The 14213-nt window shown below is 45.2% G+C and overlaps 1 protein-coding gene across 4 annotated transcripts in view; it reads left to right on the top strand.

Moving 5' to 3' along the window:
* Positions 1–14213, top strand: part of Rnf157 (ring finger protein 157) — a 69078-nt gene that overhangs the window by 37153 nt on the left and 17712 nt on the right. For all 4 annotated transcript variants that reach the window (XM_026404741.2, XM_026404742.2, XM_077801339.1 and 1 more), the window contains exons 3-11: positions 2350–2438; positions 7325–7471; positions 8011–8128; positions 8532–8598; positions 8871–8914; positions 9277–9324; positions 11878–11949; positions 12763–12922; positions 13094–13206. In XM_026404741.2, coding sequence (XP_026260526.2) covers positions 2350–2438; positions 7325–7471; positions 8011–8128; positions 8532–8598; positions 8871–8914; positions 9277–9324; positions 11878–11949; positions 12763–12922; positions 13094–13206 — 858 coding nt within the window. The remainder of the gene's footprint in view (positions 1–2349; positions 2439–7324; positions 7472–8010; positions 8129–8531; positions 8599–8870; positions 8915–9276; positions 9325–11877; positions 11950–12762; positions 12923–13093; positions 13207–14213) is intronic.

The raw sequence follows: 14213 nt of genomic DNA, 5'->3' as shown, positions 1-14213 counted from the left end.
CTTGTGTTTCCTTGCCGTAATTATCATCAAATGAGTGAAGTGGAGGCTGAGAGAACTGGGGCCTTTCTTTCCTTTCTTTTCCTTTTTAGGGGCCACAGAGGAAAAAGGGTGAAGAATAAGAGAAAGACCCATCTTTTTTTTAAATTCTAACTCAGATAGGATTTATGGATAACTACTAAGTACCTGCACAAATGAAGTGATTAACTTTGCTACTCCAGAAAAAAATTTTAATCCTGAAGTCATTTATTTTGGCTTTAGAATAGGCTAGCATTTGTGTCAGATTTTCCTGCCTAATTACTTTTTGCTTAAGCTTATTTTAGAATTGTTTTAAATTCCTTCAGTATGACAGCCTGGGAAGTGGGGGTGGAGAAACAAGCCCCAGTGGGATCTGGACCAGAATCCCCATTTTCCTACTTCAAAGCCTCCTGTTGCCCTGCTCAGGGGAGTCAGCTCTGTGTGGAACAATTTGGCAAAATGTTCTTTAAAGCCTTAAAAATATGCTTACTCTTTGATCCAGTAATTCCACTTCTAGGAATTTGTCCCAAGGAAATAATCACACAAACACGCAGAGTGTGGGGACAAGGATGTTCACCACAGCATCCATATCAGCAAAGAAGTCGGAGCAGCTTCAGACGCTGAGTGCTATGGGTGATGGATAAAGTGCCACTCTCCCTGTGTCGCACAACTGCATACTCAGAGAGAGGCACACCTGCAGGCACACTCAGAGAGAGAGGCAGTCCTGATGTGGGGTGGGGGTTGGGGGCGAGGCCTTAGGGAAACATGTGCTGGTGTTACTTAAGTGGAGAAATGATAACTGGTTTCCACTTTTATGTTTTTTCAAGTTTTCTGGTCGAATATGTAATGTTTTGTCATTAGAAAAAGCAACTGTCGTCTTTTAAAGAATACATGTTTAATGTGTCAATGAAAAAGTAAAAAAAAAAAATTCTATACAATGCCCACAGAGTGACAATCAATGCAAATTATTTAGATGGGATGTGGTTGGGGTTTTTTGTTTTCTGTTTTCTGTACTGGGGATTGAACTTGAGGCCTCACACTTGCTAGGCAAATGCTCTACTACTGAGCCAACTTAAGGATCACATTCATGCATATGAATTATCAGCAATTACACTGAATACATAAAGTCACATGTGCCTTAGTTAGATTATGTTTCCAAAGAAAAACTCCATTCAGTTGATGTCTGTAAAGGCACAATTAGATAATAACCTAGGTATCCTGTTTTCTGATCCCAGCACTGTGGAGATAGACTCTTCTTGAGCTAGGAGAACCACAGTTTTGCAAAGCCACAACGACCAGTAGGTTTTCTCTAAATTACAGTCGTGTGCTGCAAAATGATATTACAGTCAAGGAAGGATCAAATATCAGTGGTCATCTCATAAGATTGTATTACCTGATGACATCCTCACAATCTTAGCTTGTACAAGTTCACCCCGATGTTCCTAGGAAGACAAATTCGCTAGGAATGTGTTTCTCGGAGTGCATTCCTATCATTAAGTGATACATGAGTGTATGTGTAAAAAAACCCCGTGTTATCCAAACCCCATTATAGGACTACTGAGGACCTTTTAAACTTTGAGCTACATCCCCAGCCCCCTAATCATTTTTGCTCTACTGAAGCCAATTGCAAGTGAAAAATTTTACATTCTCCTCTCTTTAACTTTTCATTATTATAAACTCAGAGCTCTGAATCCAAAGGTCCAAGTGGGGGAAGAGTTAGAAAGTGTGTGGTAAATGATGATGACAACCATAAACCTACAGTGACCCCAAATAACTCTGGGCCACATGTTAAAGAACTCTGCTTTATGTGATCAGCTGCAGGGACACATAGTCATGACTGTCTGCAAGCCTCAGCTCTGCGCACGATGGGATTCTCTTTATTTGCAGCCCCTAAATTCCTGGGATACCATGTGGCCTCCCTGAAGGAAAGGGCTTGTGGGTCTGGTTCCCTGTTGCCTAAGGTCATGTGGAAAAGCCTTTTGTGATTAACTCAGCCACCTTGTGTCTTTTGGTATTTGGAATTTCAGTAGGAGTTTTTGATTAGTTCTCTATGTTTTGGGTGCTGACTCAAATAATCTTTCATATAATGGAAAAAACAGATAAGTCTATCTCTTTTGATGCCCATTCAATCTCTGTTCTCCCTGTAGCTGCGACCTTAAGCGAATTAATTGATTCAATATGTCACAGTCCCAGTCTCCTTGCTTATTGAGAAGAGTGGCCCTTGCTCTGTCACCTTGTGGGACTGTTTTTGAACAGCTTACAGCCCTGTCCCACCAAGGGACAGTCATGGATCTTTATAGACATGCTGCCTTCCCTACTCTGTTTCTGACACAGTTCCCGTATGCCGCCCCACCTCCCCAAGAGCCGGTGAAGACTCTGAGAAGCCTGATAAACATCCGAAAGGACACTCTGAGACTGGTCAAGTAAGTTCTCCAGTTCCAGGTACCTCCTCCTTGAGAACAGTGGACTCGCTATGGTCTCCAGGGTACTAGCTGCTGGGAGCTGCTTCCGTAGGTCAGAAATCATACATCAGTCTTTGGGAAGAACTTTCACTTTCTTAGAGAAGGTCAATATTTCCCCAATTTTGTGGATTTAAATTAAAAAAGGAAGAAGAATTATTGAACTCAAAGGGGACTCTTACATTCCAACAAGTCTATGTAATAATGAAATGTTTGATTTTGGAATATAAAATTCTTGTTTTATTTTCTTGCTTGTGCCTTTCCTGCAAGGAATCCATGGTGCCCTAGGTTGGTTGGTCAGTCCTCTTCATCAGTTTTCACTATCATGTGCCTTCTTGCCATGCTGAGAGCGTGACTCTTGATCTGACACTGCACTCCTATAGTATATTCCCTGTGGCTCTCTGGTTTCCTGGGGTGACAGATCTGATTAGGGCAAATCAGAGGTCCCAAATTTCTCTGAATAAGGCAAGAAAGATGGCTCTGAGTCCATTTTAGGCTTATGTAGTCAGCCTTATTTTTTAAAATTTATTTTTTAGTTGTAGTTGGACACAATACCTTTATGTCACTTATTTATTTATTTATTTATTATTTATTTATTTTTTTAAAGAGAGAGTGAGAGAGGAGAGAGAGTGAGAGAGAGAGAGAGAGAGAGAGAATTTTTAATATTTATTTTTCAGTTCTCGGTGGACACAACATCTTTGTTGGTATGTGGTGCTGAGAATCGAACCCAGGCCGCACGCATGCCAGGCGAGCGCGCTACCGCTTGAGCCACATCCCCAGACCTCACTTATTTATTTTTATGTGGTACTGAGGATCAAACCCAGGGTCTCGCACGTGCCAGATGAGCTCTCTACCGCTGAGCCCCAGCCCCAGCCCTGTATAGTCAGCCTTATTAGCATTAAGAAGTTCCTTCTGATAATTGTTCATATAACAGCTTTATTGAGATATGATTTATGTACCATACAGTTCACCCATTCAAAATATACAATTCAGTGGTTTAAGTATGCTTAGAGTTGTGAGTCATCACCAGTGATTTTAGAAAATTTTTATCATAAAACCCAGAGAGAAACCCCACGCCCATTATTCGGCACTTCCCATTTCCTCTAGATCCCTCTCCCAGTCCTCAGTAACCACTAATCTATTTTCTGCCTGTCTCTGTCTCTTTCTCATTTATTTTTTGTGATATTGAGGCTTGATCCCAGGGCCTCACATTGCTAAGCAAGCACTCTTTCACTGAGCTATGTCCCCAGCCCTTTCGGTTTTATTCTGAGGCGGGGGTCTCTGTGTTGCCTAGGCTGGCCTCTACCTTGCAGTCCCCCAGCCTCAACCTCTGGAGTTGCTGGAGTTACAGGCGCGCACCACTTGCAGCTGTGCTTCTCTCTGCCTCTGGGGTCAACTCTGGGGAGGAGGGAGCCCGGGAGGCACTTGGCTGCAGAATAGCCCGCCAACACAAGAGCTTCCAGCAGCCTGAGCTGGGGCTATGCCTTGAGAGGCTACAGCCTCCAGCCACTCCAACCACTCTGTCCTCATCACATGTGGCTTGTTCACACATTTGATGGAGGTAGGTTTAAGAGCCTGAGCCATCGTGAGGTCCTGGCTGCAGCTGCAGAACTAAGTGAAGAGGCTGCGATGTGCTGCAAGAATTGTCCCTGGAAGCAGATTTCTGCTGGGCTTCCCAGCTCCACCGACATCCACTGAAATGAGTTTCTGAGCTTCAGGTGTTTTATCAGTAAAAGAGGTCACTTTTTCAACCTCACCTTTCATGACAGCTGTCAAAACTAGATGAGATAACACAAGGGGAAACACTTGGTGTTCCATTTTGGGGTGATTTGGGGACTTTTGCTTTGTCCCTACCCATGTTTGTTTGTTTGTTTGTTGCAGTCCTGCTAGGTGGGCTTTCTTCCATGGAGCTCCATTCTCAGCTCTTGTTTTTCTGAGATTATTAGAATAGAGAAAATTCTATTTCTTCCCATTTCCAGGGAAAGACGAGGACTTGGCGACAACTTTTGCTTGCTTTCTAAACCCTAACGTATGATAATAAAAGTGTTTGTAAAGAGCATGAGTCACAGAATTGGGAGGATGGGAAAGGAACATGGACAAAACTTTAGAATGGAATCATATGGTGAATGCCAAATAACTCATCAGACCCAGGAAAGAAAATCATGGGCCAACAGAGGGAAGAGCTGAGATTCACCCTTTCACGCTGTGTTCCCCAAAAGGCTCAGGGCTTGGCAGGACCAGGTGCCTCTGGAAGTCAAGGGGGAAAGCTAGAATGAAGAGGTAGTCAGGTGCCTTTCCTTGCACAACACAGCCAGAGCTGTCCTGCCCACACCCTGGTGGAGTCTGGCAGAGATTTCTCGCTGAAGAGCTCAACTTCAGCAGAGAATCTCTGGACTCAGAAGGTGTAGGGAGTAAGTGAATTTAGCCATCTGGATATGGAGCCCTCCAATCTGCCTTCCCCCCAGTCCCCAGAACACCAGCAGCCAAGTCTGTCAGGAGAGAGGAAAACTGACCTCTGGGAATTGGACCCGCCTGGATGGGAAGCCTAAGAGATGAATTGGAGGTTCTTCTGCAGACCTGGATCAGCCCTCATAAGCATCAATAGCCTCAGAGACAGAAGAGAAAATATTGCTTAGGAAAAAAAGTGCTTAGGAAATACAAAAGGGCTATTAAAAACTAAACAGTAGCAGAAATGAAAAATTCAAGAGAGTATAGGGATAAAAGTTGAAATGGTCTAGGGGCTGGGGATGTGGCTGAAGCGGTAGCGCGCTCCCCTGGCATGCGTGTGGCCCGGGTTCGATCCTCAGCACCACATACAAACAAAGATGTTGTGTCCGCCAAAAACTAAAATGTAAATAAAATATATTTAAAAAAAAAAGTTGAAATGGTCTATGAAGTGGAGCAAAAAGGCATCAAGAGAAATAGAAGAGGAAAGATTCAAGGAATAGATTACAAGTGTAGGAAGTCTCATGTTCACCTAGTGGTTCTAAAGAGAACAGCCCAGAGAGGGAAGGAGATCATCAGCGACGTAGGTAATTTAATAACATTTTCTAGAACCAGAGGGCACACGTGTCCTAATGGAAAGGGCCAGCAATTGTCAGCACATAGATGGCAAAGAGGAGCCTCTGTGAGTCATCAAAGAGGAGGGTCAGCCACACTGGGAGCTAAAAGACTTAGCAGCGAGGCTTTTGGTGTCTTTCTGAAAGTATTTATAACCTAAAATTCTTTGCTCAGCCAAATTTACAATGGGAGCTCTCAGAAAGCCTGTCTCTCCAACACCCTGTTCTAGGAAATCTAGGGACACTGTGCACCAGCAACATGAAAGGGTGACCCCAAAAGAGGAAGACAGGAGATGCCAGAATCATGAGCTTCTACAGGACAGGCAAAGGGAGCCTCAGGGGAGTGGCAGGAGAATCCAGGATGGCCGTAGTGTGCCAGGTACAGAGGGCCCCAGGTCCAGTTCTGGACAGAGGGCTCTGAAGGGACCTCAAAAAGATGAGCTGAATGGAACACCTGCTACCTTTGAACATCTCCAGGAGTTAGACTGCTAGAAGAGGGTTCAGGTTGGAATTTGGGCTAAATATACAGAAAACCAAGCAACTGAAAAGGTAAGATGAGCACTATTTCCAAGAAAAAGTTAGGTAAGAAAAGCAGCCCATAGGTTCCTCTGTGACCAGACTGTGAATGTTTTTATAATCATGGCAACACAGCCAGGTACTGTGCTATTAAAATCAGAATATGACTGTACCATAGAAGCGACAGAGCTAGTGTATTGGGCAGAGAGTGAGGAAAGAGGCATAAATTTGTCATTTCTACAGTAGGAAATCAGTAGGTAGTGCCTAAAACTGAAAAATCAAGAAGTAGTCCTCTGAGCACGTTATTTAGGAATGTGGTTTAATGCCAAAGTGGTCAGCCAGACGAGGCTTCCTCTGAAGAGGATGAAAAGGAAGAGTAAAGCCTACTGGTGTTTAACAAGCATTGTGGAAGCTACTTAATGTGATTAATAATCATAATCAAAACAAAAACTCGGGACTAGAGTTGTGGCTCAGGAGGAGAGCGCTTGCCTTGCATGTTTGAGGCTCTGGGTTCTATCCTCAGCACCACATAAACAAATAAAATAAAGGTATTGTGGGGCTGGGGATGTGGCTCAAGCGGTAGCGCACTCGCCTGGCATGCGTGTGGCCCGGGTTCGATCCTCAGCACCACATACCAACAAAGATGTTGTGTCCGCCGAGAACTAAAAAATAAATATTAAAAATTCTCTCTCTCTCTCTCTCTCTCTCTCTCTCTCTCTCTCTCTCTCTCTCCTCTCTCTTTAAAAAAAAAAGGTATTGTGTTCAACTACAACTAAAAAAAATTAAAAAAAAAACTCTTGAGTCTGGCAGTGCATATGAATATTAATTGTAGCACTATGAAATAACCTCAGTGCCCACAAATGATGGTAATGAAATGTTCTGTGATCATTCAAAATGAAGATTTAGATTATGTTAAGGGCCATGGAGAGAAGTCAACAATATATGACTAAATTTTTTAAAAAGAAGGTCAGCTGGGTGCAGTGATGCACACTTGTAATCCCAGCAACTCAGGAGGATGAGACAGGAGGATTCCAAGTTTGAGACCAGCCCCAGCAATTTAGCAAGACCCTATCTCAAATTAAAAAATAAAAAGGACTCAGTGGCTAAGCACCTCCAGGTTCAGACCTCGGTGCCAAAAAATAAAACAAACAAAAAGGGCTGGGGATGTAGCTGAGTGGTAGAACTTTTGCCAAACCTGAGCATGTGCTAGGCCCTTGGTTAAATCCCTAATACCAAAAAAGAAGTGCTCAAATGCTGAGTCTTGGTGTGTCCTAGGTGTGCCGAGGAAGTGAAGAGCCCTGGGGAAGAGGCCAGCAGAGCCAGAGTCCACTACAACGTGGAGTTCACCTTCGATGCCGATGCCCGGGTGGCCATCACCATCTACTACCAGGCCACGGAGGAATTCCAGAATGGCATTGCCAGGTAAGCACAAGAGGCTAGGTGGGCCGCTTCCCTCCCAGACAGGTAGGTCCCTGTCTTCTGTGCTTATCTTTGTCTACACCAAGCAAGAACTGGTCCCTGAATTCAGATTTTCTTTTATCAGGCCTTATTCTTTCACCTTTGGAAGATGGCAGCATAGCTCCTCAGTCCTCAAAATCTTCTTGAAAAATCTATTTTGGGGGGCTGGGGTTGTGGCTTGGTGGTAGCACACTTGCCTTAGCATGTGTGAGGCACTGGGTTCAATTCTCAGCACCACATACAAATAAATAAAATATAGGTCCATCAACAACTAAAAAATATTTTTAAAAAACTCTATTTAGCTACTTTTTTGAGCATGTGTGGGTTGAGTAGATAAGTTTAATGACATTGCCAGGCTCTTATCTGGTGACAGAAATAGATAGAAGGGAACTTCCTGTCCTGTGCTAGAGCCTGTTGAAAATAGAGAACAGGCAAGAGACAGGAACTTGTTAGGTCACCTGGTCTAGATCCTGAGTTTGCTCTGCTTCCCGCCTTGTTCTTAGCTACATTCCTAAAGATGACTGCCTGCAGTCTGAGACTGTGTACTACAAGCGAGGGGTGTGCCAGCAGTTCTGCCTGCCTTCCCATACCGTGGATCCCTCTGAGTGGGCCGAAGAGGAGGTGAGCTGTCTCTGCTGGGGTCTCCCCAGGTAGATACGAAGGGCCCAGGGGCGCCAGACCCAGGCGGGCAGCAGAGCGTCTGCCCAGTTGCCTGAAGGCCAAGCTCGCCTAGTGATCCCTTCATCTCACCCTTGTTAATTCTTCTCTTTCAAAGCAGCCTGTGAACCTCAGATACTTTGAGAGATTCATGCTCAAAGAAAAGAAATTGCAGTTTAGGGAGCTTTGATTCCACGAAATTTTTAAAGAGAAATTGGTGAGGTTCTGTTAAGCAGATTTGGGTCACACAAGGTTGATCAGTGAGGAGCGGGCAAGGTCCATGCATCCTGACTGCCTGCCTTTTCAGATGGCTGCTATGCCATCTCCATGTGCTTAGTCCCCTCTTTTCCTCTTGTCTTCCCTGCAGCTTGGCTTTGACCTGGACCGAGAGGTCTACCCCTTGGTGGTACATGCTGTGGTTGATGAAGGAGATGGTACGGGTGATTTCTGTCTTCTCTTGCTATGTGTACTGTCCTCTGTGGCACAGTCCTGGCAAAAGCCTTGATCCCAGACCAGTACACCTGCTCTATGGGCCTTGGTCAGGCAGTGTCTTTCCCAGCCTCTTGGGCTGAGGTGAAGACTGTTGGGCTGTACAGGGTGCCCAGCATGATTTATTTGCCACCTTGTGGGAATTGGGAAGGGAGGGCATCAGTACGTGTTATTTGGCCGTCTGCTTCATACGTGTGTGTGCCTTTGTTTCTTTCAGAGTACTTTGGCCATTGCCATGTCCTACTGGGTACTTTTGAAAAGGTGAGTAACTTTATCATTTCTTTAGCCCTTTCTTTTGTGCAAGGACACCATGGTTGGCTAGCTGCCTGGGCTCTGCACAGTGGCCCAGCTTGGGAGATGGGTGGCATTGAAAGAGCATCACATGGGAGCTGTGCTCAGGGTTCCAGCTCTGCCACCACCTTGCTCATGACCTTAGACTCCTGAGCCCTCAGTCTCCTCTTCCTAACGTGAAATAGACTGGCTCATTGGAAGGCCCTACTGTTCAGACTCTGTAATTCCACTCTGAGTGCCCAAGAGTGTGTATGATTGAGAAAACTGACAGAATATGGAGTACTTGGTGCCCTCCCTGATGTCCTGCCTTAACTGACATGTTTTCATTCCAGCACACAGATGGGACTTTCTGCGTCAAACCCCTCAAACAGAAACAAGTGGTAAGTACCTGAGGCCAGGGGCTGCTCCTGTTTGCCCCCTGCCCCACCCCACCCCCCCCACCCCACCCCCGCCTACCTCCTCCCTCTTTTTCTCTTTTCTGTTTTTTTTTGGTGGGGAGAAACCAGGGATTGAACTCGGGGCACTGACCACTGAGCCACATCCCCAGCCCTATTTTGTATTTTATTTAGAGGCAGGGCCTCACTGAGTTGCTTAGCACCTTGCTTTTGCTGAGGCTGGCTTTGAATGCTATCCTCCTGCCTCAGACTCTTGAGCCACTGGGATTATAGGCGTGTGCCACTGCACCTGGCTTCTTTTCTGGTTTTAGCATTTTTCTTTCCCTCTTCCCTTTCTTTGATTTAAAGAAGGAGGGGAGGAAAGAGGGAGTTCTTTTTATTGTTAGAAACCACTTGGGTGTCCTGGAAGGAATACTGGTTTTGGGTATCTATAGTGTTCCAGATTTGTTAGTGTTTAGGCAGCAGTTATCTGAGCAAAGAGCAAAGGACTTAAGCAGTGAAAGGATAAGATTTGTCTCCTGACATCAGGTTTAGGGAGAACTCTTTGTCTTTAAAATGCCAGAGTAAGAAACATTTCAAGAAAAGGATAATGTATTAGGGTCCAATTCAGAGCCAACTGGAGCCCTTGGCTGAATTCATCCCACCATTCCTATTCTAAAATTCGGTTTGCCAAGAGGCCCACGCCCCACCACATGCAGAGGTAGTAGGAGGTGTCATAGAGGGAAGGGAGGCAGGTGCCAAAGGCATTGGCAAGGGCGAGTGGCGGGTGGAAGTCAGGGTTGTCTTGGTTGAGGTACATAGAAAGGCTGTTCTGCAGATAGCTGATAGATATCTGAAATTCTCAAGTACTCATCCTTTTGGATTAGATACTTGCCCCTCTTTTAATGAGGTCAGTAGTACCCAGTAGTACCTTAGTGTAAATTAGTTGATTGTGTCCTCTTCAGTATAATCACCACAGGGTTAAAACAAGTTTTAGAGGCAGAGGAGTCACAGATCCTGAGCCCCAGGCGGCACCTGGGCAGGCCCAGCGTGGTGAGTTGCTTCATGGGAAGGCCAGTTCCTCTAGGAGGCCTGGGTTTGATGAAAAGGCTAGTGTAGCTAAAGGGAGATGTTTTATCTGTCTTCCTGTTGCTAGATCTGCGTTAGCAACAGCCCGTGCAGCTGAAGCGTGAGATGTGAAGTCAGAGATGGGTTCCTCATCTGTGTGCTGGGCACAGAGGTGAAGGAGGCGGGAGAGAGGAGTGGGCGCCTAAGGGACTAAAAGAAGGACCCCCCAAGGCACTGACGTAGCCCCGGCTAGAGGAAGCAGGATTGGGTGTTGGCAGGCAGGGCTCTAAAAAACAGGACAGGCAAAGGCTTCATCTATGAAGAAGTCATGAATGGTTATTTGTAACTTGTCTAAAGCAGCATCCAGCCTTAAAGTTGTCCATTTTGACGAAGGGTTAGAGCAGTGAATACTAACAGACTTCTCTGGGCTGCTATTAGTTTATTTTCATCAAAATTATTAGATGATAGGACTCAAGAACTTGTTATATGTTATTATTTAGTATACTAATCATTTAAAAGTAAAAACTTTGCCATACAAAAAAAGAAATTAAAACAGGACAGGTAACCTGCTATAGGGTGCCCTCTTGTCTCTGAAGAGTTGTGTTTTGATTCTTCACACTTGGATAAATCCTCCTCCTTTCTTTCTTTCTTTTTTTTTTTTTTGGTAAGGGATTGAACCCAGGGGTGCTCAACCACTGAGCCACATGCCCAACCCCCCCCCTTTTTTTTTGTGACTGGGCCTCACTATGTTGCTGAGGCTGGCTTTGAACTTTCGATCCTCCTGCTTCAGCCTCCCAGACCACTGAGATTATAGGCGTGGCCACCACACGTGGCCCATTCCTACTCCTTTTTCTAAACAAAGAAAAGAAACAGGACCAAGGACTGGGGTAGCTCAGGGTAGAGCACTCCCACAAGTGTCCGACATTGTGTAACATGCATGAGGCCCTGGGTCCAATCCCTACTACCAAAAGGAAGAAATGAACAGGACCAAGGGGATGATCTTGCTGCAGGGTAGGAAAGGGGTGGCTCTGGCTGGAGGGGTGTGCCCAGCCCCTCCTTCAAGTCTACACCTCCCTTTCATCTGCATTTTTCTGTCTCCCTCTTTTTCCTTGCCCATTTCCTCTTTCTTTCTCTCTTCTATTCCTTTATTTGTATGTCTGAACTCACTTTCCTTACATAGCTAGTGCTTATATTTTGAGGCATATCCTTTCTCGACTGCCCACAATAGTGAGCCATGTACAAATATTATTTTAGTAATGGTGGAATTTTATGTTCCCTGTTGTATATAATGGTGGGTGAATTAAACACTCAATTTTCTTTCCCCTCTCAAAGAGAAAACAGAAGTAAAGAAATACATCTTTTATTTGTCCAGGCCTGCGAGTTCCTTCATTGTGAAGCGGTAGTCCTGGGATCCTGGGGTGTGGGGTGGGGCTCCTACGCTGTCTCCCAGTGGGGTCGGCCTGTCCTTGAACATCTCCGTTTCCTGTTCAGGTAGATGGGGTCAGCTACCTTCTTCAGGAGATCTATGGAATTGAAAACAAGTACAACACACAGGATTCTAAGGTAAGGGCCGCTCAGTGAGAGAGCGCTTGCCTGGCACCACATGTGAGGCACTGGATTCCATGCTCGGCACCACATAAAAAATAATTAATTAATTAATTAAAGTATTATGTCCTTCTACAACTAAAAAATATTTTTAAAAAGTAAATAAATGTTATGGAGCCAGGGTTGTGGCTCAATGGTGGAGCACTTGCCTAGCACGCTTGAGGCACTGAGTTCGCTCCCCAAACCACATAAAAATAAACAAATAAAATTAAGGTATTATATTCATCTACAACTAAAAAAGATGAATAGATAAATAAATAAATGTTATGTTATAAACACTTTCATTTAAAAAAATGATTCTAAGATAAGTTTTGTCCAAAACTCTGACCGTCCCCCTGGGAGGCAGGGCCGCAGTTCTCAGATAAAGCCAAGATGGCGGAAGTAACCGAGCCACACCATGGAGTCAGTCAGGCCCTGGAAGAGGATTTCCTCTTCCTCATTTAGACCATTATGCTTCTGTCACTTCGGAAGCGAGAGGAAGAGGCTGCTCTGGATTTGTCCATGAGGGTCTTTATTGCCTTTCACCTAGGTCCCTTCAGTCAGGCGCCACAGGGCCAAAGCTGGCCTCAGGGCTTGCGCTAGGTGGTAAGTCCTGGTCTCTCCGCTTCAGATAACCAGCCCCCCAGGAGCAGCAGGACTTCAGCAGGACTTCAGCTGTGAAGTCCAGGGCAGCGTGGACTCCTCCTCATGCTTGCCTCAGCTCTTCAGCCCCCTCCCTGCCTTGTCAGTGACATCTAGGGCTTTGTGGCTGAATTTCCGTCTCCCCCGCAGGTGGCTGAGGACGAAGTGAGCGATAACAGTGCTGAGTGTGTGGTGTGTCTCTCGGATGTCCGGGACACCTTGATCCTGCCCTGCCGCCACCTCTGCCTCTGTAACACCTGTGCAGACACCCTGCGCTACCAAGCCAACAACTGCCCCATCTGCCGGCTCCGTAAGCCCCAGCCAGGGAGCGTGAGAGGGCTAGGCTGGGAGGACGGTCACAGCAGCAGAGCACATGCTGCTACTGGGTTGGCGGACCTGGGCGCGGTGTGGTTTCTGCCTGGCCCTTGCTCATCCTAATCCTGCAGCAGGATGTCCTGATTGCCTGCTTCCTTCTCCACAGCCTTCCGGGCACTGCTTCAGATTCGAGCCATGAGGAAAAAATTGGGCCCCTTGTCCCCCACCAGCTTTAACCCCATCATCTCATCCCAGACATCTGACTCTGAAGAGCATTCAGTAAGTGGGCTCAGAGCCACGGCCGCTCTGAAGCCAGAGTTCTCTAGAGCCTTTTTTTTTTTTTTAACATTTCACCCTCCTCTACATGGCATTGTAGCAAGGCGTTAAGCCTGGGGATGCCAGAGAATTTAGTGGGCTGGCTGAGGTCGTGTCAGCTAAACTAACCAACCAACGTTAAGGTGACAGAAAGTTGAATACCGGTCACTAAAATCTCCCTTTCCTCCTTGGGAACTTGGTGTCCAGTTTTATTTACATTCCTAGTGCCATCTGCTTGCAGAGTGCTCTAGGGGGGTCCACTCTGGAACTCCCCTGAGCAGAAACAAGGGGGTGATTGTTCTGAATTTGAATGCAACTTACTATCTTATTTGAATCCTTGAAGAAGTAACTTTTTCTTTATCCCATTTTATGGCTTCAGTGATTTAGGAGCCAAGTAGACAAAGTAATTGACCTCAGTGTCATATGTAGTTGATAGCATTAGGGTAAACTTCCAAGTTTTGCAATTATGAACAGCAGATAGGACTCTCTTTAGATTAACCCAGTAATAGGAGAGATTCATTATTCAGTGAATGGTACTGGGATAATTAGTTAGCTACTTAGGGAGAAAAAAAATCAGTTTACTGCTTTAATTCTTACCAAATAACAAATTCAAGATGGAGCAATTAGTTAACTATATTAACTATGTTAAAAGCAAACTGAACAAAACATTAAAAACATAGAACGAATTGTAGATGATTATTTAGTTGACTTGAGATGGAGAGGACTCTGAGTTTGCAAGCAGTAGAAAACTACAAAAAAAGAATCCATAGCTTTGTCCACATAAAACATTTAAAACTTAAGTTTGTAAAAATTGACCAGAATTAAAATCAAAGAACAATTTTTTTTTTAAAGAGAGAGAGAGAGAATTTTAATATTTATTTATTTAGTGTTTGGCAGACACAACATCTTTGTATGTGGTGCTGAGGATCGATCCCGGGCCGCACGCATGCCAGGCCAGCGCGATACCGCTT

This window comes from Urocitellus parryii, chromosome 7 (genome assembly GCF_045843805.1).
Source record: "Urocitellus parryii isolate mUroPar1 chromosome 7, mUroPar1.hap1, whole genome shotgun sequence".
In the NCBI taxonomy this organism is placed as follows: Eukaryota; Metazoa; Chordata; class Mammalia; order Rodentia; family Sciuridae; genus Urocitellus; species Urocitellus parryii.
The sequence above is the reverse complement of the archived record's forward strand: the minus strand, read 5'-3'. Positions and strand labels throughout refer to the sequence as shown.